Source organism: Mustela erminea, chromosome 13 (assembly GCF_009829155.1).
Source record: "Mustela erminea isolate mMusErm1 chromosome 13, mMusErm1.Pri, whole genome shotgun sequence".
Classification (NCBI taxonomy): domain Eukaryota; kingdom Metazoa; phylum Chordata; class Mammalia; order Carnivora; family Mustelidae; genus Mustela; species Mustela erminea.
The window spans coordinates 14,509,473-14,532,567 of NC_045626.1; the positions used below are offsets into that span (position 1 = coordinate 14,509,473).

Consider the following 23,095-nt stretch of genomic DNA (forward strand, 5'->3'; position numbering starts at 1 on the left):
GCTGAACCCACTGAGCCACCCAGGTGCCCCTATTTCTTTGCTTATTCTTATCTTTGGTTATATCATACCTTACTCATAGAGGATGTGTGAGAGCTGCCTTTGATGGGAAGAAAGGGTTAGTCTACTGATGTCTGATGATAAGAATTTTCTTGGCTGTTAGTATACCATATAATAGACCATAAAACATATCCTTCGGGCTCCTGGACATTTGTCAGTCTTCTTGCACACTTCTGCCAAACTATCCTTCATACTGGAAAAGATGGGCCCCAGTGTAAGTGGGCGGATAATCTAATCTTCTTGTGTTTGAGAGAGAGGGGCCCTACAGCAGAGCTTCTCAAAGTCTGACTGACCCATGGGCCAGGGTCATCTGCACCACCTAGAAACCTGTTAGAAATGCAGATTGTTCCGGATCAGCTGAATTGGAAACAGCATGGGGGTAGGGCCCAACAAGCAATTGTTGAACAAGTGTTCCAGGAGATTCTGAACCCATCAAAATTTGAGAACCATTTTTATAAACAAGACCCACACAAAACTAATTTGTTTACAATCAATTGTGGGGCAAGGAAAGATGAATAAAATATGGTCCCTGCCTTCTGTGAACTCATCCAGTCTTGGTGAGCTGTACAGATTTGATATATATTTGTATTCGTTTGTACATAGTTGATTTGCCAATAGAACAGAGATAGAAGTAGGAGAGTGGCCTGTCTCCTTGGTGGCTATGTGGAAAACCCTCTCACAAAATGAAAAATTTGGGGCGTGATTCACCTTTACGTGATTGATATCATCAAATCGTCCTTTACTCTTTTCAGAGATGGAGGGGATGAGGAGTGCTCACGAAACGTTTAACAGTTGGAACCACAATATTCATGTGTTCAGTGACTGGAAAAGAATGCACAGCGTCATACTACTCCCCTGGTGCCTTTGCCTGATGAATCAGCTCCAGCCCCAGGAACCTGAGGCTAGGTCAAGATCACAAGGCCATCTTCGTGCTCTGCAATTAAACAAATGTGCAATAGACTTTCCCTTCTATTTAACTTTTATTAAAAGAAGTGCTAGGGTACTGAGATGCAGTACATCATATTTATTACCAAAATTATTAACAAATATACAAAACTTATACATGTAATTTTCTTACATCCATTTATTCTCTATAATACTGATTTTTGTTCAAGTAGGTTATCTACAGTATGTAAACATCCCTTGGATTGACCTCACACAGATTAGGAAAGCCCTCTAACCCATGCTTTTATCAGATACTTCTTTTTATTTGGCTTTCATTTGTAGCATCTAATCTTCACATTTGGCACATGGAAGAGACATCTACAGTGCAAAAGAGGCAGATTTTCTGGTTTGTTCTGAACAATTTTGCAGGGGCACAGTTCAAGAGCCGAGAGAACAGAGCACTCTAACTTGATGCCGTTGGTTTCGCTGCAATGCCAGCAACTCTTGGTTCAGCCGTTAAACTTGAGCACAAAGTCAATGCCTCTTCCTTCTCCCATCCCCCACCCACCCGTCATGCAAGGCTGATTCGCCTTAACCTCGTCTCAAAAGGGTTAAAAGAAATTCCATCCATCCCAGGACAAGTAGGTTAATTTCACCGAGTAACAAATTTTCAGCGTTCTTTTGTGTGGGTTGGTTTGTGCGGTCTGATGAGCCAGCAAAACCCTTAAATGGAGAACAAAGATAAAAATTTTTTCAAAAAGGGAGGAAAAAGGAAAAAGGATATGAGAGTCAAACTTCCCTTCAGTTGCCACCTGTGTAGGTAAGACCAGAAACTCTTCAGTGGTGGCAGAGTGACAAAGCGACAAAGGCCTTGGCGAATGGGAGAGAAAGGCCAAGCTCGCCATCACTTGACCTTGGACTCCAAGCCCTTGAAGGCGGTGTCGCAAAAATGAAAAAGAAAAAAGGAACGAAAGGATATTGGAGTTTCTGCCCCCGCTTCTTCCCGTGTTTCCTTTCGACTGCTTAACTTCACGGAACCAAGTAAAGCTGATCCAGAGAGAGCTCTCTCCGCCGCCGCTCACCCTCTCACTCTCCGGCACGGTATTGCTCGCTCGCGTGGTCGGCTGCACCGCGGCCGCGCGGCCGCCGAGAACGTCCGCGTTTGGACGCGCGCCTGCCTCCCGGCTTCCGTCACCACAGCGGCGCGGGCCCCTCCGACGCCCCGTAGAGCTCCGCCAGCTTCCGGAAGCGGGGCCCCCAGTCCGTCAAGAAGTCGAAGCTTTGCTCCGAGTCCGACGTGGCCGACTGCAGGGAGCTCAGCGACCCGGCCACGGAGCCGTCCCCCTCGAACATGTAGGTCTGGAGGGAGTCGAAGGGCGGGGCCCACAGGTCCATGTCGGCCTCGTAGAGCTTGGCCAGCACGTAGCTGTGGACCGTGCTGTTCACGGCGCACGTCTGAGGCACGTAGCGGGAGAGGCTCTCGATCTCGGGCAGCATGTCCTGCCGCGTCTTGGGGGCGCCTCCCCCCTGCGCCTCCCGGGGGTTCCACATGGCCGCGATGTCAAAGGCCTCGGTGTCCTCCTCGCCGCCGCCCTCGTCGTCGTAGCGGACGATGTTCTCGTGGATGTTCTCGTCGTCGTCGATGATGTACGGCTGTTTCCGGTGCCGCCTCATGGACAGGATGAGCAGCACCAGCACTGCCGGAAACAAAGAGGACAGCTGTGCTCTTGACCCCGGAGACCCGGCTGCGGGGGCCGTGACGGCAGGGGGCCCCAGGGAACCACAGGTATGGGACCGGGTCTTTGAGCGCTGAGCCCAGAGACGGCATTCGGGTGTTCTGAACCTCAGGGTCGGCCTCCTCCCTCATTCTGCGCGGTCGCACTGGGGGTTTGTAGGCAGGTGAAGCCCTCTCTTTCTTGCAGGTGGTGGCCGACCACCCCCGAATTAAATCCCAGTAAGCTCTACGGCCTCCGTGGAATCTATGCTAAGGCTCAGACAGTGTCTTCTGACCGTGTAAGGACAAGTATACATTTCTGATAATGAGGGAATCTTATTACGTAGGCGGAACCCCCCCCTTTTTTTGTTTTTTTGTTTTTTTGACATTAGGATCTTAGTAGGATTTCACTCTGCAAATAGAATCACATATTAGTACATACGCATAGGGACATAAAGGCTAAGTATAAACCCAAGTCTTAGTCTTTCTATATCTCTTTAAAATAAAATAAGCGATTGCTTATTGCTTATTGCTTATTGCTCCAATAAACTCCGATTCCTCGGAAAGCCTTCTGTTAGAGAGGTAGTGGTGACTGTCTGGACCCAGGGATGTTCATGGAAGGAAAAGAACGAGCAGAGACATTTTATGTAATTCCGCATGTTATCAAAGAAACACCACACTGTTAGAGGTGCCCTTGCGGATTTGGATAAAATTTTATCCCAATAAATGTGGTGTTCCCCCCCCCCATGTGTCACTGTGGTTTAAAGGAGAGATAGAGATAATCCCATTGAACTGTTTATCTCTGTGACTGAAAATGTTTTCCAGGAAGTGTGTTGAGGTTTTAGCTGTAGAACTGCTATTGATTTTTTTTTTTTTTTCCCTGATGTGCTTTGTTATAGCTGGTGAACGGTAACAGCTTGACAACACTACAGAATGAAATTGCAGTTTACCAAGGGGAAGAAAAATGGAGTTCAGTCGTATGCCTAGTAAAATTATGAATTGACTTAAAAAATTCATGGTAATGATTTAAAACATTTGGATGTAGAATGGGCTTTTTGTAAATTGCAGTTAAAATGATGTTAATGCCTAATAGTTTCCCAAATAGCTAGGGTGACAAAAGGCAAACACAGGAAACAATGACATACTCTTGTATATTTTCACTGTGTGCCAAAATCCGACTTATGGACTACCTGATTGCAGGATTTCGGAGGAGTGGTCTAATAGGGCTCTGAAGAAGTGGGGGCTTAAAGTGGGTGTGGGAGGCTGGTGTGTGAGCTGGTTGGATGTAGAGCTGGATAAATGGGATGATTCTAAATGAACATTATGTGTTCGTGGGCCTCAGTGAACAAGTATCATATTTTTTATGTACTATGCAAAACAGTAGAGAAACAACATTGATATGACATGATTTTTGGTCTTATAAACTTGTAATCTAAGGAAATACAGATGATTTATACTAGTCAGGCAGTGAGAAGGACTATCATAGGGTTATATGTGTTGCAAAGAGATTTCAGAGGCAGGGCTGACTGGGTAATTCTTCCCAGAGGACTGAAAAACGTTCACACAGATGATCCTGGAATGGTAGGGGTGGTATTTAAGAAAATGCTAGGAAGCAAAATTAGAAAAGTCTTGGATATCTGCTGGAAGGAATTCTGATGTTAGAGAATTAGGCAGCTTAACGAATTGATTGATCTTATATTTACCTTACAGATATCTTTATCTTACAAAATAAGATACAAATGTATTTTTTAGATAATCTGATTTAAATAACAAGTATCGGATAATGCCCTGAAAATCAGATTCTGGGAAACATGGTCCTATTCAACTGAAAGATTTCCCTGACAGAAGAGGATCTGTAGGTATTTCAAGCACAGTGCATAGGGCCCATGAGATTTTTCTAAGAATTAGATCTATACTAGAGACATGGAAAAAAAAAAACCCTATAAAGTTGAAATTAGTATATTTATTTAATTGCCCATAAAATGTAGTATTTTGTTGGCAAATCCACTACAGTCTTACTCAGTTTTATGAATTAAGTTTTATTTAGGATACGCATTCTTAGAAATAAGAGTGCCTAAAACTATGAGGATTTTATCTAAAGTTGCATATAAACCTCTGCTCAGTTTAGCTTGTGAAAACTACCCGTTTATTCTGTACAGTTCAGAAGATAAGACATAGTGGGTTTGGGAGGCACAGTGTAAATTGTTCCTTGCACACCATTTCTAGCTTGAGACTCTCTCTGTGCCAGTCTTTTAAAATCGGTCTTTCTGTAATGATGGCTTTTTCTATTCTTTGTGGGCAAGGGTGAACTTATAATGTGGACATTTTCCAAAGATAGGAGTAGGAATAGGCAGGCTGGAAATTTCTCCCCCGAGCAAGTTTCTTCAATGGCACCTACACTCAAGGACTCCCATTGCCATCTTGTGGACACTCGGGGAATTGCAGGAGGGTGTTAGTGCCGCCAGGGACCAGAAATCCTAACAACTCTCTGATCTAGGGGTCAGAGGATTTAGAAAAGTTACTTAATTTATATTACTTCTCATGTAGCCCTGAACTAAAATAACAAAATCAAACCACATGTGGTATTTGCAAATGTTTTCTGAGAGGCATATTCCACAGACCTACCTAGAAATTCAGTGAAGGGCTGACATTTTGTAGTCAGGACGTTCTGTCTTCGGTTTGACTCCGTTTCTTGGTTCATAGGTAAACCTGGGGTCAGGGGGTTACGTGGATCTCCACATGTCTGTTCTCACTTAAATCCCCAGCGCTGTATTCTTTTCCCCTCATAGAACGGTAGGGTTTCTTTCGTATTAGATGATATTACTATCTAAGTCTGCTTTTTTTCTAAGCAAAATATGTGTGCAATGAATTACTTAATCAGAAGAGTTGGGATATATGGACAGATATTTTTGTCGTTTTTAGAGTTAGTTTAGGTGTTTTATTGTTGGTTTTTGAGTGTTGAGTTCAAAAACAATTGCTCGAATAGCCTTATTTATGAGCAAGGAGGTGAGTGGCTGCCTGTATGATTTGAGCAGAGGAAGAAAGGATCCTCTCCCTCACCTGTGCTCTCCCACCAGCCGGTCATCGCATCTTTCTATGTCACCAGCAGTGGCACGCTGGTCCTGTGTAGTCACTGCTCCTTGTTAGATGGCCACAGTGCCTTGGAGGGGTGCTAACGCCCCCAAATAGCTTATTCCCCCAGAGAGCCACGGGGTTCACTCTCACTTCTTTAAAGTATCTGCTCAAAGGTCTTATTATCAGGGAGGCCTTCCCTGACCACCTTCTATAAAATGGCACCCAGCCTTGTCTCCTGTCCCTTCAGGATACCCTGTCCTTCTTCTCTTCTCCTTAACACCTACCACCTCCAGAGTTTGGGGCATGAACACTTAGGAAAAGAGCCTTGCCACTCAGATACAGGGATGAATAGTGCAGGGTCTCTGCATTTCACTTCTGCCTCTGCCTCTGACATTTTGCCTTGGGCCTGTCACTCTCTCTTTGTGATTTAGCTACTACTTCTGTGAAATGAAGGGGTCAGAAGAGGTGTTTATCATATCCTGCCCAAAATTGTCGTGTTGGTTCTGTGGTGTCAAAATGAACTTGCTTTGCTCTGAAGTAAGCTTTGTGAAGGCTGAGATGTGTCTGTCTTATTAATCCCAGCACCTGGAATGGTACCCTGGCCCATAGCAGATGCTTGATAAATGTATTTGCTTTGATTTGGCCAAAGAGGCAATGACTTCCTTGAAGGAAGGACTTATCTTCAGGTTCGTTCTCTCTCTCGCTCTCTCTCTCTCTAAATATATATATATATAAATTCTTTCTCTCTATACATATATTTAAAAGATTTTATTTATTTATTAGAGGGAGAGAGAGAGAGGGAGATAGAGGGAGAACATGAGACAGGAGAAGGTCAGCGGGAGAAGTAGGCTTCTCCCCGAGGAGCTGGGATCCTGATGCGGGACTTGATCCTGGCACTCTGGGATCACCACCTGAGCTGAAGGCAGTTGCTTAACCAACTGCCACCCAGGCACCCTACCTTCAGTTTCTTTATTCTTTCCCAGCCTTACTCTACCACCTTTTCAAGAAGCATGGCGTAGAAAACGGGTTCTGAACAGCTGTGTTAGAATGGTAGCCAAGTAAGCGCTTACGGGACCCCACAGAAAAGAAGGGGGCCCCTTGCTCACCTAAGAGGACGAAGATGCAGGCCAGGATGGCGATGAGGGCGCCCCGGCTCAAACTGACAGGGAGCATGTAGGCCTCGGGGCTGCAGGAGAGGACGTGGCCGTCGTCGCCGCAGGTGCACACCTGGATGGTCAGCGTGCCTGTGCTGCTCAGCGCCGGCTGCCCACTGTCCGCTATCAGGATGGGCAGGTAGAAGACGCTCTGCTCCTGCTGCCGGAAGCCAGACCTCCTGGTGAGAATCCGGGCGGTGTTGTCTGAAGAAGACAGGGGATGTAGGAGTTGGAAAAAGGGAGTGGAAAAGCGGGAGGAAAGAAAAAGGAAGAACCCAGTAAGTCGATCAATCTCTTAGATTGAGGAGAGCAAGGGGGCAGGGGTGGGAGTGGGAAGGGCGGAGAGGGAGCGGCAGACAGTCCCTGGAGGGGCTACCCAGCGCCCCCTCTGCTTTGTCTGGATCAGCATGTGGATTCCAAAACCACGGACTTTTTTGCTCTGCTTCTAGGCAAAGCCCTGGGGCCTAAGAGAGAAACCCTTTTTGAGAGTCTGTTTTACCCTTTGTGACATAAAGTGCCAAGGGCGAACTGTTAGACTTCAGATCTAACTGGAATGTTCCTGTGAAAGCTTGATAGGAATGAACAATCACTGGCCACTTGCGGTCCCTGCTTGTTCCCCCGTCCCTGCTTGTTCCCCCGCTCAGCAGCTTTCCAAGGCCCTGGGGCTGCTTTGTGCCTCCAGGAAAAGAATGCTGAGGAGCCCACTTGGCTGTGGCAGATTGCTTATTTTTGCCACTTTCACTGGAAGTCACGTCTTTGGCTGTTTTCTTTTACACCTCTGAAAGCAGTCACCAACTCCTTCTGTGCTTTCTGAAGAAACTGCTCATTTAGCGGAAGCTTGTTTGAAATCCCCTAATCACGTGACACACCCTGTTATTTCCCCTTACTTGTGGTCTGAGGGGACACAGTTAATAAGAACTTGGAGAAATTCATTCCTGATCGGCAATACTAGTTTTTTTCCCTCCAGTTTTAAAGGGAAGTAGCAAAATTATTTGATGTGTTTTCTTAAAGGTCGTGTGTGTCTGTGTATTTATATTTATATTTGCCTAATGTAATGTTCTAGGATCTTTTATTTTTTTAATCTTTGTTTTCAAGTTTCTTCCAATGGGTTGGAATTACAAGTCATATATTTTTTTGCAAAGTTCAGATCATTTTCAGTAGAGGAAAAGTGTAGAGATGTGATAGGACATGCAAGCAGTGACTCTCAAAGCTGACATCAACAGGGAAGGTCCATGGGGTTTACATTTTACAAGGAAGAGTCTAGAACTTCACAAAAACTTCTGAGAGCCTAACCAAAGTAAACATTATTATCAATATTTCTGGTTCTCCTTCCCTTCTTGGACATATTAAAGGATTATACTTTTCTGCCCTCTTTAATTTTGGCATGTCTATATGATTTGCTTTTTTTTTTTTTTTTTAAAGATTTTATTTATTTATTTGACAGAGAGAGATCACAGTAGACAGAGAGGCAGGCAGAGAGAGAGAGAGGGAAGCAGGCTCCCTGCTGAGCAGAGAGCCCGATGCGGGACTCGATCCCAGGACCCTGAGATCATGACCTGAGCCGAAGGCAGCGGCTTAATCCACTGAGCCACCCAGGCGCCCTATATGATTTGCTTTTGATAATGAAAAATGAGCAAAACAATTTGCATCACTTCCAGGCAGAAGAATTTAACAGCTGATACGTGTTTCTCTGTGTTCTCTTGCCTCGGTGGAATACTATACAAGAACGTTTAAGATGGAGAGCCAGGCAGCCTGGGACACTGAGCTGCATGGACACCAGCTGTCCTTGTTGCTCAGACCCACAGCTGGTTTTATGTGAGTTAGAAACTAATTTTAGTTGTGTTAAACCACTGGAATTTTGCAGTCATTTGTTCCTCAGCATAGGCTAGCTTATTCTGATGGATACGTTATCCCTTTGTTAGCTTTTCTCCTTCCTCCTTGCCCTGCCTTTTCACGATATCGGTGATTGTTTACTGAGTGCTTAAGTGCACAGCATCTCATTTCATTTTCACATTTGATGAGATAGTGATAATCTGACCCTTTTATACAGGTGAGTTAAGGCCTAGAGAAAGTGATGAAATTTGTTCAAAGTTACTAACTTAGTAGCAGAGCTGAGATTTGAGCTCTGTTCTTGGACTCCAAGTATACATTTCTTCCATTTTGCTGTTATTTGTTATTTGGTATAGTGATGTTAACTCTTGAAAATTATCCAGCCAGTGGAAATCCTTTCCTGCTTTGGTACAGGCCCTCTGCTTGCCCATCTGAGGATTATATTTCTACCTACTGTACAACCCACCCATTTTTCTGTTTTTCCAGATTTAGTAGCTAAATAGTATTCTGTTTTACAGTGTTAGTCTTGTTTTTTCAGAAACCAAGTTTTTCTCAAACAGAAATCTATTTTACTTTTTTCAGTTTAATTGAGGCTGGGTTGAAAGACTTTTAGAAAGCTTCACCAGAGCAGAATTTCATAAAAGTATTACATCATCATTTAATTAAGTACTATACATCATGTTTCTTGATCTCAGAATTATTTAAGGTTAAAGAAAAAGAAAAAAGATCAGAGTGTTGCCTTGCTGACTTTAGTCTTGGAAGGGTTCTGGCAACTTGCAGTAGCCACTTGCAGAGTTTTTGTTGAATATGATGAGTAGGGCTTGAGTAAACCATTTGGAAACAGTATTTGTTTCCAAGGTGACACAAAACCTTTTTCTTTCAAGCGCGCACGTGTGTGTGTGTGTGTGTGTGTGTGTGTGTGTGTGTGGCTAAAACAGGCCCCATCTTCCAGTCCTAGCCATAATGCTTACTCACTTTCTGATTGTGGCCCATTTGCCTTCTTTCCTTATCTGAGACAACGAGAATCAGAGGGATTAGTAACTTCATCGAAACCTTCGAGGGTTATTATAAATATCAAATAAAGAAAAGTATGGGAAAAATGTGTCTGAAACTGCAAAATGCTACATACACACAGTCCTTTTAATAATGCTTTGTGGATTAAAAAAAAAAAAAGTAAGGAAGGCTCTACTTGAGATAGTGCCTTGTGGTGTTTATAAAAAGAGATGTTTTGGGCATGGGAGTTGGGGTCCTGACAGCAGATCCACCAAATCGATGCTGGTCAATTTTTTAAATGAGCCTCCATAGAAAATACTCATGGGATAAATTGTCATGTGGAGATTAAGAGTTCATCCTTTCTACTGAAGATGTGCTGACTTTTGTTTTGGAAAACCTTCCAAGAAATGACTCATTTCTTTTTCTAGTCATCATACTCCCGTGGCCCATCTTTTTAAAGCATTGGCTCCGTGAATTGGTATCCAAAGTCATCTTTAAAAAATTTGTGGCATTTTGCTGCATATTGTTTTCTTGTTGATTCTGATAAATATCGGAGTGAAGGCATAGAGTGACACTTCAGTGAAAATTTGAAGAAAGAGTATAATGTAATATTCCACCCCCCCTCCCCGGCTCCTGGTTTCCACTGTGAAACCTGTCTGGAGGGGGCTGAACTACTTTTTGTAGGAAAGATTTCCCTGTGAAGCAGGTAAATGAATAGCTCAAAATTTGACCCAATAAAAAGATCAGGATTTTTAATTGTTGTAGTTCTGTTGTTACGATTTGTATTACCCTCCCTTCTAGAATTATCAGAGTGATTTTATGACAACATGTAGAAGGTTAAAGGAAAGATTTGGAGGGATGTTTTACATTTAAAAGAAAACAGGTTTAATAGTCTCAAATGTTAATGGCAGAGTATCATGTGGGGTTGAATTAATACTTAAGTCTCAAATAAGTGATGTTTGAGACTAAGACCAGGCAGGCATAATCATGACTTTTTGTTTCCCTTTGTTTAGATGTTACACAGTAACAATTAGTATTTTATTTTATTTTTAAAGATTTTATTTATTTGATGGGGAGAGGGAGGCACAGCAAGAGAGGGAACACAAGCAGGGGGGAGTGGGAGAGGGAGAAGCAGGCCTCCCGCCGAGCAAGGAGCCCAATGCAGGGCTTGATGGGGAGCTCGATCCCTGGACCCTGGGATTATGACCTGAGTTGAAAGCAAAGCAGCCGCTTAAAGACTGAGCCTCCCAGGTGCCCCAGCAATTAGTACTTTAGAACTGGAATAAGAATGAGGCTAGTAGGGCCCAGAGAAGTGATGACCTCTCTCCCCAAGGTCAGACAGCACGTAGCAGAGTTAGCAACAGAAGGGGTTCACTTGACAGATTTAAGTGATTTTTTTTCTGATCTTTCTTTGAAAATCATTTGATGAGAGAACAAAAGTCCCTCCTTTTCCCGTCTGTGCCTAATGAAGACTGTGCTAGGTCTATACATTTCTTAGCTGATCAGAATGCTTACTGCACAAGAGGGGTCTAGAATTCCCTTCCAGCCAAGTTGTAGTGGGGAGTGCTTTCTGGAATAAGAAACCCCACCTGGCTCTGTCTTTTAAAAATCATTATAAAGTAATAGAGTTGTTTCAGTGCCAAGCTACACTTTGTGATCCTATGTTTGTCCTTTGTCATCTTAGCCTTTTCTCCCTTTTGTTCTGGGAGCTTTTCACCGCTATCCCCTTTGATGCTTGGTCAGAAATGTTCCCTCAGGTTTTTCTCTTTATCTAGTTCAATTTCTACCGTTTTTCTCAGATTCTTCCTATAGTTATAGAGCATACAGACATGGCTGTTATCTATGGCAATGAGGGAAAGCTTTTGCCTGGCACTGCCTCACACAGCGCCAACTCTAAAACATTTGTGAACTGGTGAACTAAAAGTTTCAGAATCAGCAGAGGACATTGTCTTTGATCTGTTGAAACAAAACTTTTTTTAATTTAAATTTTTATCTTTTTTTGAAATAAAACTTTTAAAAATTACAAATTAGCATTGAATGTCCCCACTGCTACTGAAGAGCAGGTGACCTTTGACACTGTTTGCATGGTATAGTGACCAAAAGTATCCAGCCCAAGCTATAAGAAAGCATTGGTAGGTTCCTGTCCCCCCATTACCTTGGTTGTCCCTAATGGTGAAGTTGGGGTTGTTAGCAGCCTCTGGAGCCAAGCTGTAGTAGAAGTGCTGGCCACTGTGTGGGTCGTCTTGGTCCACTGCACTCACTGTCTGGATCAGCTGTGGGAGTGACATGAAATCGTATGAATCAGGGTTGAAAGAATAATCTTCAGGGCTTGGCGAGATCCTAAACCCTGAAATCCAATAGTGGATTGTTTTCCCTGATGAGAAGGACATCCTGAAACTTATGGAAAGTACCCCGTACCATCACACAACTCAGGATTGTATTTGGTCTTTATTGTTGGGCCTGAATACATTGACAGGTACATGGTGAATGTTACCTGAATACCTCTGGGGTGAAGCCTCACCGTAACAAATTCCCACACCAACGCTAGTCATTTTAAAGCAATCTAAATAGAAGATTGGCTTAAAGAGCTGTGAGATGCTCCAGGTTCCTGCTTGTCTCCCACTTTTTCATTCTCCCGCCTCACCTACTTAACCTCATCATTTGGGTGAATATTTTCAGGGTCAGTTTGCTATCTTTGAGAAGCCTCTACTTAAAAATGACCAATACAAGGGGGTGCCTGGGTGGCTTAGTTGTTAAGCATCTGCCTTCCGCTTGGGTCATGATCCTGGAGTCCTGGGATCGAGCTCAGCAGGAGGCCTGCTTCTCCCTCTCTCACTCCCCCTGCTTGTGTACCCTCTCTCCCTGTCTCTCTTTCTCTGTCAAATAGAGAAATAAAATTTAAAAAAAAAATTGCCAATACCTAGGAGAGAAATCTCCTGTGTCAGGTTAATGGAACACAGATGGGAGGGGTTGGGTCACAAGGCTGTTGCTTTTTGGTGGCTGGGAAGAGGAGCTAGGAAAGGTGTAGAGCCCAAGACCTACAGTGGGATGTATGGAACAGAGTAGAGTCAGAAGCAGAGCTTGGGGTTGAGGAGTACCAAAGAAGCGATGGTTTTCTCTGAGCTCTTTTGGCTCAAACTTTGCCTTTTCCACAGTGCTTTTCAAAGTAGTAGTTTGTCATGAAGGTTATGAAGGCCATGATTAAAAAAAAAAAAAAATGCTGCAAAAGGGGTGCCTGGGTGGTTCAGGCAAGTCCTGTACTTTCCTGAGACAAGTCCTGTGCTTTCCATCTTGCCCATAGTGTCACACACATAATGACAAAACATTTCTTTTTAAAAAATTTTTTAAAAAAAGATTTTATTTATTTGACAGCGTGAGAGAGAGAGCATAAGCAAGGGGAGGGGTAGACAGAGGGAGAGGGAGAAGCAGGCATCCCACACGGCAGGGAGCCCGACACGGAGCTCAATCCCAGGATCCTGGGATCATGACTTGAGCCAAAGGCAAACACTTAACCAACTGTGCCACTCAGGTGCTCTGACGAAACATATTTCTTGACGAATGTTAAAAATAGGTGATTATGGAGGCGCCTGGGTGGCTCAGTGGGTTAAAGCCTCTGCCTTTGGCTCATGTGTGATCCCAGGGTCCTGGGATCGAGACCCACGTCGGGCTCTCTGCTCGGCGGGGAGCCTGATCCCCCACCTCCTGCCTGCCTCTCTGCCTGCTTATGATATCTGTCTGACAAAAAATAATAAATAAAATCTTTTAAAAAATAGGTGATTGTGTATAATGAAGTACATAGTTGGGTAAGTCTTTTCAGAATATCTGACCTGTAAAATTATACACATATTAGCGAGATGGGGGCTTGAGGCAGAGGACCGGCCCTGTAGACTTGACACTCCTGCCGGTGCATCAGGGGTCAGTTACAGGGTTTTTAAAGAATGAGTGAGCAAAGGCACTGCTTTGCTGGGTTCGTTTCTGGGGTCTGGATTTTTTTTTTTTTTTTATGGCAAATTTGGTTGCAATAGTTGGGAACACAATGGCCTGTGCTCCTGCCCTCCACTCTCCTGGTAAGTCAGATTTCATTCTCAGTCCCACTTGCCATGCAATATTTGGCTCAGCTGGTTTCATTCTGCTTTCAGCCATCGCCAGGTAGGTCATCTGATTTCTTTATGGGCCTTCTTCTTGGCTGCTTGCTGAGAGGCCAGCACATTTCCCGACTCAGCAGACACACAGCTGACCACAGTATGTGACACATCTAACACAAGGAGGCCTGATGCGCTATAAACCAGACATGCCTACTGAGCTGTGTGCTTTCGAAAACCTTTAAAGTATGTCCCAGAGCCGAAATCAAGGGGTAGGATTTTTAGTATCTTGGGCTAAGGATGATAAATGTGACAGACTTGTGGCCCATGACGTGATCTTTAAGCCACAAAATAAACTGTGCTGTAAAGGACTGTCTGATAGGCCATTAAAAGGTGTATTTGGAAGGGTGGGTGGCTTAGTCGGTTAAACATCTGACTCAGTCTTGGGGTCTGAGTGGCTCAGTCAGTTAAACATCTGACTCAGTCTTGGGGTCTTGGGATCGAGTCCTGTGTTGGTCTCTGCTTTCAGTACAGAGTCTGCCTGTCCCTTTCCCTCCCCCCTGCTTCCTCCCCCCACATCACCCCCAATCCTGATCTGTTTCTCTCAAATGAATGAATAAAACCTAAAAAAAAAAAAAAAAAAAAGAATGTATTTAGAAATGGCAGATGTGTGCATGTGCTTCAAAACCAAAAGAGGTAGTTAGGGGCACCTGGGTGGCTCAGGTAGTTGAGTGTCTGACTCTTGGTTTCAGCTCAGGTCATGAATTTTGGGTCCTGAGGTTGAGTCGTGTGTGAAGCTCTGTGCTCAGTAGGGAGCGGACTTGGAATTCTCTCTCACCTCACCCTCTCCCTCTCCCCTCCTCCCACTTGCATATACCAGCCATACTCTCTTTCTAAATAATAAATAAATAAATCCTTAAAAAAAAAAAAACAAAACAAAACCTGAAACCCAGGATAGGTAGTTAAAAGTGCTATTGACCTGTCAGAATGCAACTTCTATTCTGAAGACCTTTAAGAAAGTAAGTGCTTCGTTTTCTGGGGGAGAGGAGCTTTAATTAATGTGCTGCTTTTTAACCTTCTTTATAATGTAGATTAATAATTAGCTTCATCATGTATATTTGTTATAAGATCTTATAAAACAACATTTTATGTTATGCTTTATATAGTATATATGAAATTGTTATACTACAAAACAAAAATTGTTAAAATACAGGTTCAAACCCCCTCATTCAAAACTCAGCTACCATAGCATAGTAACTATTGCTGTTTCTGGATCTTGACCCTTACATGTCTTAGTTCACATGTAGGCATAATTTTATGTAGCTGCAAGCATGTACATGTGGTTTTTATACCTTCTTTCTTTACTTCTAGTGACACAGATCATTTCTTATACCATAAAGTCTGCATTGTAACTTTTACTAGCTGCATAATGTTTCAGGTCTTCTTAGAAATTCAGTAGATGTGGAAGTAGAATTATTAAAGACTTGCTGAAAAATTTTTTAGGAGGGCTGTACACCATTGCCCTGAATTTTAAGAATCCAGTGATGGGAGGATTTAGATGAGAATCATTATAGGACTGCCTCCCCCACCCCCGTGGTAGATGTAAATCACTTTTTTCTTTTAACTGAGAAAGGTGAAGATGTGTTGACTTAATCTTTGGTGAATGCAGGGTGCTAATACGAGTTTTGATTGTATAAATGAGTCTCTGTGCAGCAGGATGTCATGTTCCAGGTGAGTAAGAGAAGAGAAAGCAAAATCTGCCTGAATTACCAAAGCATGAGTCCTTGCCTTGTAGGTATGCACTTCACAGACTTTTAACTTCCATATTAAAACTATTCTGACTCCATTTGCTTTACTGCCAGTATCCATAGGACCACAGAATATACTGTGGGGGAAGAAATTAGGGCTGTTAAGGGATCTCTTGTGTCACAGGTGAGAGAAGAAAGCATCTTACAAAACCAGGAGCAGAAACAGGACGTGGCCGATGCTCTGAGGTATGGAAGGGTGGGTACGGGGTAGGCAGCAGCCCAAAACATGCATGAATACATGGCCACTCCAAGCAGAGTTCTGAATGTTTCTCAGTTATAGCACTTGGAATTTGATCGACCAAATTTTTCATATACATTTAAAAGCATACTTTAGAAAATACGCAAATTAGAGAACTGTGGTTATTTCAAATTAGTAGAAATTTGTGTCTTCAGATTCATTTCTTCTCAAAACTGATCTGACATGAACAACATTAGGAAAATGATGTTTTAACTGAGGGAGGAGAGAGTAGGTATTCTAAGTTACAAATCATTCTGAGAATAGGGCAGGTCGTCCCTAAACAAGTTACCTATTGTTCGAAGTTAAGAAAGGGAGGTAGGAAAATACAAAAAATAAAGCTTCCTTACTGCAAGTATTTTCAGGTATTAGTGCTAAACTGAGGAAAAGAGAAGTTTTCTGATCTTCCTGGTCCCTTGCTCCCAGGACCCAGAGCACACTTTACCGCAGTTGGCCCTATACAGTTCAGTTCCAAGATGGGCAGATAACTTCAGGCCAGCCTGTGAAGCAAGCTACCATCAAAGCATTGTTGAGATCATTAAAATGTGGGGTGGGGGGATGCCACATGGTTGTCTGAACAAACTTGGAACATCATGCATGGAAGTTGGGGACCCTTTCGTGAACTGTTAGTTTCTGGAATCTAAATTTATCTGATGGCAAATTTGGTTATCTGTAGCAGTCATTCTGTATGGCGGAGGCGAACCAACGTGCACATCACACAGACTGCCTTACCTGCCCTGCTTTGGCATTTTCACACACAAAAGCTTCATAGAATCTGGGGAATTCTGGAGCGTTGTCATTCACATCTAAGACTTTGATTGTGACGGAAACACTTCCAACCTGGGAAGGATTATCTAAAGAGAACACAGAGAAAACCAAAGGTGAGGGTTCAGTAGTACAAGAAAGCTGCTCGTTGCTGGAATAGGTATTTACCTTGTCAGTGTGGGTTTTTTAAAGGAATTGGAAATGGCAAGAGAAACCTAGGATGCATGTGTGGCCTAGTAAGAGTGCGGCCAGAACACAGGGCACGAGGGCAGATAAAGGTGTGTGTCTGAGAGAGTGTGTGATGTCAGGAGGATGAGGAGAAGAGTATGATTCTGGGGGGCGGGGGCAGGTAACACAAAATGCAGCCTAAAAAGGTTTGACTCACTTGGCTCCTGCTTCGGGTTATGAAATTAAAGACAGGTCAGTTCTATCTTCTGGGTTTGAAAACAGCCCATTTCTAACTGGATGCATACTGCGTGGCATTGCTTGGCTTTATTCCTTTTTTTTTTTTCTTGGTTTTATTCTTGTGGAATAATCAGTTCTTTGAATTGTATTTCAGAAGGTTTCAGGTTATTCATGGAAGTACAGATAACACTGCGCATTTATTTCTGCTAAGGGACTAAGGGGATATTATAGGATCAAACATACACCAAATCCGTATCTTTGGCTAGGGCGGGAGAAGTTACTCATAGTCACTCATGGGGAAGTGTGATTTTTGGTCTGTCTTTTGCTTGGCATTGCCACATAAGGATAGTTTCACAGCCCCAGGAGTGCCCCTCGTGTCCATTTTTGTTTTGGCCTTATCCCAAGAAGATAAAATGGAAACTAAACACACAGATTATTCTTAGTAAATAATTTTATAAAATCTCAGAATGCCTTATTCTTCTGATTTATTTTTTCTTTTCTTTCCCCAAAATATCTGTGCTCGCCTGCATTATCTACTTAAATATTTCTATTGCCTTGTTACCAAAATTACTGACCTATTTACCTTCCCCCCCCCATTGTAACCATGGTACTAGTTTATAGAAGGACTAATGAAAATCCCCCCAAAACGTCAGGGTATATATAATCTACAATCCTACCACCAGAGATATCTACTATATAATATATGTAATATTACGTGTGTCCCAAAATATGGAGAGAGACACACATATGCACTGCAATTAAGGGAAATTAAAAAGTTGGATTTAAAACTTTTGGCAAATATTATCTTGTGTCATTGAAATATACTTTGAAAACATGTATATTAATATGTGCTTGATAGTCTCATTTTATTATTTGGTTTTACCGCGGTTTACTTAGGTCGACTCCTATTATTAGACTTTTAGGTAATTCCCATTTTTCCCCTTATGTTAAAATAGCACTGCAGTAGATGTTTTGGTATGTAGATCTTGGTTGATATTTATGATTATTTCCTTAAGATAGTTGTAAGAAGTCTTGAGAAAAAGAATATGAATATTTTGGAGAATCTTGAAAGCTTAATTGCCTAATTCCCCCCTGCCCCTCAAGTGATTATACATCGTTCTGCCAGTACATTAGAGTCTGCATTTCCCTGAACCTTCAGCATCACTAAGTGTTATGAAAACAAACAAACAAACTGAAGGTAGTAGTAAATAATCTAATTTTTGTGAAGTTCATAATAAATATGTTAATCTAGTTTTTAGTAGTTTTTCATTCTGTTTTTAAGTTTCTGTTCATAAGTCTGCTTTTTGTGTAAGATGTCTCAAATTCTTGTATCTGTGTTTCTGTGTATGTATGTGTGTGGTAAGGGTAATACGTTATAAATGCTTTTCTTTCATCCAGTAGTAATATTTTATACTGAAGTGGTTCAGAACAGCTCCCCCTGTCCCCATGTGCCAATTTGGCTGTGGATTATTTTGAGTTGAAGGCACGTGAGGCCCTGCCATTCAAGAGAAACTTTTGTCACTCCCTTAACCCACACAGAAAAATCTAAATTGGGCTCCCCCCACCCAGAATAAAGGTTATTAACAGATATATTTTATCTGAGTGACCCATCTGTATGGTAGGGGAAACCTCTAATTACCAAATATGTGCTCTTACCGTCCTATGAAATGCATTCCTTTCCTTTGAAATCTCAAACTCCTACCTCTTCTTTATAGTTCAGAATGATACATATACCTCATTTTGTGTGTCTTTGGAATTTTTATGTCTGTGTGCATTCCCCATATGTATGTATGTTAAATTTGATTTTCTTTTGTTAATCTGTCTCCTGTCAATTTGATTCTTAGTCCAGCTAGAAGGACCTTTGAAGGGGACAGGAACTCTTGGCTCCCCTTCAATACTATTTGTGCATTCCCAATCTTACTAAAGGTTGAAAACCTCTTAGATTTCTTAGACATTGTCCCTTTCTTCATATAGAAGTCTAGCTCCTTGATTTAAGGATGCTGTTTTTTTGTACTGCTTTTGCATAGTGGGGTTTTTGTTGTTGTTTTTGTTTGTTTGTTTTTACTCTCTAGCATAGGACATGGTATATAGGAGATAAAATTTGAACTGAATGCATTCACTCACTTGCATAAACCATAATTTCTGTTTTTTCCCATAAAGAATATAACAAGCTCTAGAAGTTTTCTTTCACATTCTACAATGCTTATATTTTGTCATGTTATGGAGACCAATTTATTATGTTACTTACTCATTTCCATAGCAAGGACAGTGATATTATGCCAAGAAAACTCCTCCCGATCAAGGGGTCTTGCAGTCATTAGGGCACCTGTTGTAATGTCAACATAGAAGAATCTGCCAGGGTCACTACTTCTGTCAATGGAATATCTGTAAAAACACAGATTAAATGCATTGTTTTGTTTGAATAAGTATACTATAGCATATTACATGAGAGAACTGAGTGCATACTATGTGAAACATGGCCCAAACAGTTCTGAGTTAATGGACACTTGGAAGACCGCATTTGCTGTTTGATCATGTCCAGAAACAGTCCCCCACCAAAACCCCCTAAAAACATAAACAACCAATAACAAACTATTACTGCTTGAATTTCCTCATTTGTAAAATGAAATAAAACAGGGTGCCAAAGTCTTAGGGCAGTTTTAAGCCAATTAATAATCAATTTCAGCTATTTAAAGCTCAATATGCCCTAAGGCTTTTGGGTCATTCTGAATATTGGCCCCTACATGTCTTAGTTCACAACAAATTTTATTCATGTAAGTTTTGAAATGCAAGATTAGGACTGGAAAAGGTATAGTTCATTGGTTCCAGTTGTGTAATTAGTATCACCTATTGAGAAGGAAAGATTTCCATCAGGTCCTTTGTAAGCATGCTAATGACTGACTCTGGCAAACAATGGTGTTGGTGTTTACTAGCTAGAGAATCCTTATCTGTGGAATATTTTTAGCAGGATGAACCAGGTTTGACTACATTGCTTAATGTAAATAAACCTGGAATTTATGAATTTATGGGGCACAGCTTGTTGGAAAATATCATGTGAGCTATGTAATTAATGGGGTATAAAAAGCAGATGTTCCGTAACCAAAATGGCTCCTTTTTTGTTGAGACGTGCACTTCATTGCTTATATTTTTCATGTTTGATATGGACCAATATGCATCCTTATGCAGGAGAAGAAGGATATTTACCTGATGGTTTCAGGCCTCTCCAAGAACAGACTGCTTGCCTCATATTTTGCTGTTGTTTCTATCCTTTGAGTCATTACTTATTTTGGGTACTGGGTAAGAGCGACAATTCCTGTGGAACCTGATTTGGCAATCTGACCCTCTGTGTTCACTCACCTGGTCTCCATTTTGGGAAATTCATTAAGTGTGGAGCGAGATTCAGGCATCTGTATATTTAAAATTCTCCATGATATATAGCCATGATTGAGAACCACTAGTTTTTTTTTTTTAAAGATTTTATTTGTTTGTCAGAGAGAGCAAACAGCGCATGTACTAGTGGAGGAGCGGCAGGCAGAGGGAGAATCAGACTCCCCACTGAGCAGGGAGACTGATTTTGGGGCTCAATCCCAGGACCCTGAGATCATGACCTGAGCCAAAGGCAGACACTTAACCCACTGAGCCACTCAGTGGGTTCCCTTGAGAATCACTCTTGAGAATCTTTGTAGTCCTTGGTAACAGCCAGTAATTATAATTGGTGCCACTACAGAATACCAGATATCTTATACCTTCTTTTTAAATTTTTATAAAATTTCTAGAAGGTAGGTATTATCTCTTTTAGCAGAAAAGAAAACGAAGAGAAGTCGCTTTCATACAGTTAAATAGCTAATAATATGCAGAGCTAATATAAAACCATGTAATATATTGGGTTCAGAATTCTATTTAAAGTTGCCAGTGATTGCAGTCTGTGTCCTAAAGCAGTTGAAACTAGGAAACTGCCATTTTGTTGGGAGTAAGAAGTTTCTTCAGTGCATTCATTGTTTTTACATTGCAGGTTAGTGAAATCAATATAGTAGGTTATGACTAGTGTTGAAAGAAAATGAAATAGAACATACGCATGCCAGACTCTCATATGCAGTAAGGGTAAATATTGATGTTACAACTTCTGTTTCAAATATGTGTGTACTTGCACACACACACAGTATATGCATGTATATGTATGATTTGGTAAAATGTTCCAGATAGATTCCAGTTGGCTGTTCAGAGAGGAATTAAAGGAAAAACTGACCACTAAGGGCTGGAGAAATGAAATCATTTTAGTTGTGATTCTCCAAGAGTTGGGAAATTTAAGGAAGTCCATTAATACCTTTCTCTTCTTGTGACTCTATTTAATGAATACTTCCTATAGCTAGGCGCTGCCCCACACACCTTACAGATACTGGCTCATTTAATCCTTACAGTATCCCTAGGAGGGTAGGTGCTGTTACCTTGGTTATGCTGGTGAGGAAACTGAGACCTGGCTTGGTTAAGTCACTTTCCCAAGATTGGAATCAAGCCTAAGCAGTTTGGTTTCAGGTTCCTGCCAGTAACTGCCACTCCAGGCTGCCTTACCGTACAGGGAATGTATGCAATTGTTTAAAGAAACAAAGCCTTATCTCTTCTTGAAATAGACTAAGCCTGTGATGGCAAACCTTTGACTTCTTAGTAAAGAACAAACACATGCCTATAAAGTTCATTTAAAATTAATTGGAACATTTTTTTTCTAGGTATAATTAGTGATTTAGTTTTAAAGTTCCCTGGCTCTTTTAAGAGTTGAATTTGTCTTTGGGAGAAAATGCGGTCTTTTCTTCCAGCCAGCCATTCAGCCCATAGAGCCATAACCCTGATGGCAGCTCTCCAAGCTGTAGGCATGGTTCCCGAGGGGAGAGGCAGCCCCAGCCTCTATGATGAAGCAGCTTTCTATGCCCAGACCTGCGGTGCCATAGCAAATGTTGCAGATGGTGCGGGAGGTCGGGTGATAGAAATAACCAATGGACAGAACCCCTGACAGTCCTGCCTGGTGCCACAGCGAGAGGCAACCCTGCAAGCTTGCCTCAGAGAAGCCTTCCTCAGCAAGTGGAACCTCCTTCTGATTTCCCAGATTGGAAGTTACTGAATTGAGGCAGTAATGGCACTCGCTAGTCTGAATGGGACACGGGGCCAATTTTCAGGAGGCAGGAGAACAAATTAAAGGTGTAGATACAGATGGAGAATGAGGAAATTGGGACACACTAGTGAATTATGTAGGTGGTTTTCCTTTCTCTAATCATAATGCTCTCACCTATTATGGGCAGAATAGGCACAATATGCACACACAAAGCTGCCTTCAGTGAACAATAGCTAGTGTTTGTTGGGCTCCCGGCTTACTTGCTTGGCTGAGGACATACTCTGAATTTGGGAGCGATTTGAAGGTAGGGAGGGCATCATGGGCAGGCTTGCTAAATCCGCACACATACTCTAGGAAGGCACAGGAGAGCAGGCTCTTTCTGTACCAGCAGAAGCCTATTTCAGTGGCCAAATGGTTTAGTTTCCTGCTTGCCAGAAGTGCCTTGGGCATTTATTAAAAATTTAGGAAATCCTAAATTGTTTAGGTGATACTAAACATTGTATTTTTCATGTATATGTAACTAAATCTGGAGATTTGGTTTTGGGATTTACTAGTAAATCACAACCAGCTTATATGCCTGACCATGCCATAAAATTTCTAGAAAGGAGATTATGAAAGTCCTAATAATCTTTTTAAAAAGTTAAATGGCCTTTTATCCATAACATTTCAGGTGATATATTGATTTTGGGGCAATTTAATATGTGTTTTCTTTATAGGAATATAAATCTCATTTATTTCTAATAAAAATGCAGAAGATGAATTAGCCAAGCAGCATATAACTTGCAAATTATTTTAAAAGAGAATAGCTTTCATAGGAAAAATAAAGATAAAATGAGCAATTTGGGGAAAGATAACATAGGACAGTAATTTCCAAATGGGTTTATTAAATGATAGCCAAGATTTGCCTTTTATGTGTTTTTCCCTCTGAGAATCCAGGACTCTGGTATTTCTCTTGAGTCTAGGGACCATTCTTTATTCCTGTCAGATA

General features: G+C 41.9%; 1 protein-coding gene across 4 annotated transcripts in view; it reads right to left on the bottom strand.

Moving 5' to 3' along the window:
- Positions 1-1,027: 1,027 nt before the first annotated feature.
- Positions 1,028-23,095, bottom strand: part of CDH20 (cadherin 20) — a 203,072-nt gene continuing 181,004 nt past the window's right edge. For all 4 annotated transcript variants that reach the window (XM_032310722.1, XM_032310721.1, XM_032310723.1 and 1 more), the window contains 5 exons: positions 19,252-19,388; positions 16,566-16,687; positions 11,864-11,981; positions 6,838-7,089; positions 1,028-2,639 (listed from right to left, as the gene is read on the bottom strand). In XM_032310722.1, coding sequence (XP_032166613.1) covers positions 2,134-2,639; positions 6,838-7,089; positions 11,864-11,981; positions 16,566-16,687; positions 19,252-19,388 — 1,135 coding nt within the window. In that variant the 3' untranslated portion in view covers positions 1,028-2,133. The remainder of the gene's footprint in view (positions 2,640-6,837; positions 7,090-11,863; positions 11,982-16,565; positions 16,688-19,251; positions 19,389-23,095) is intronic.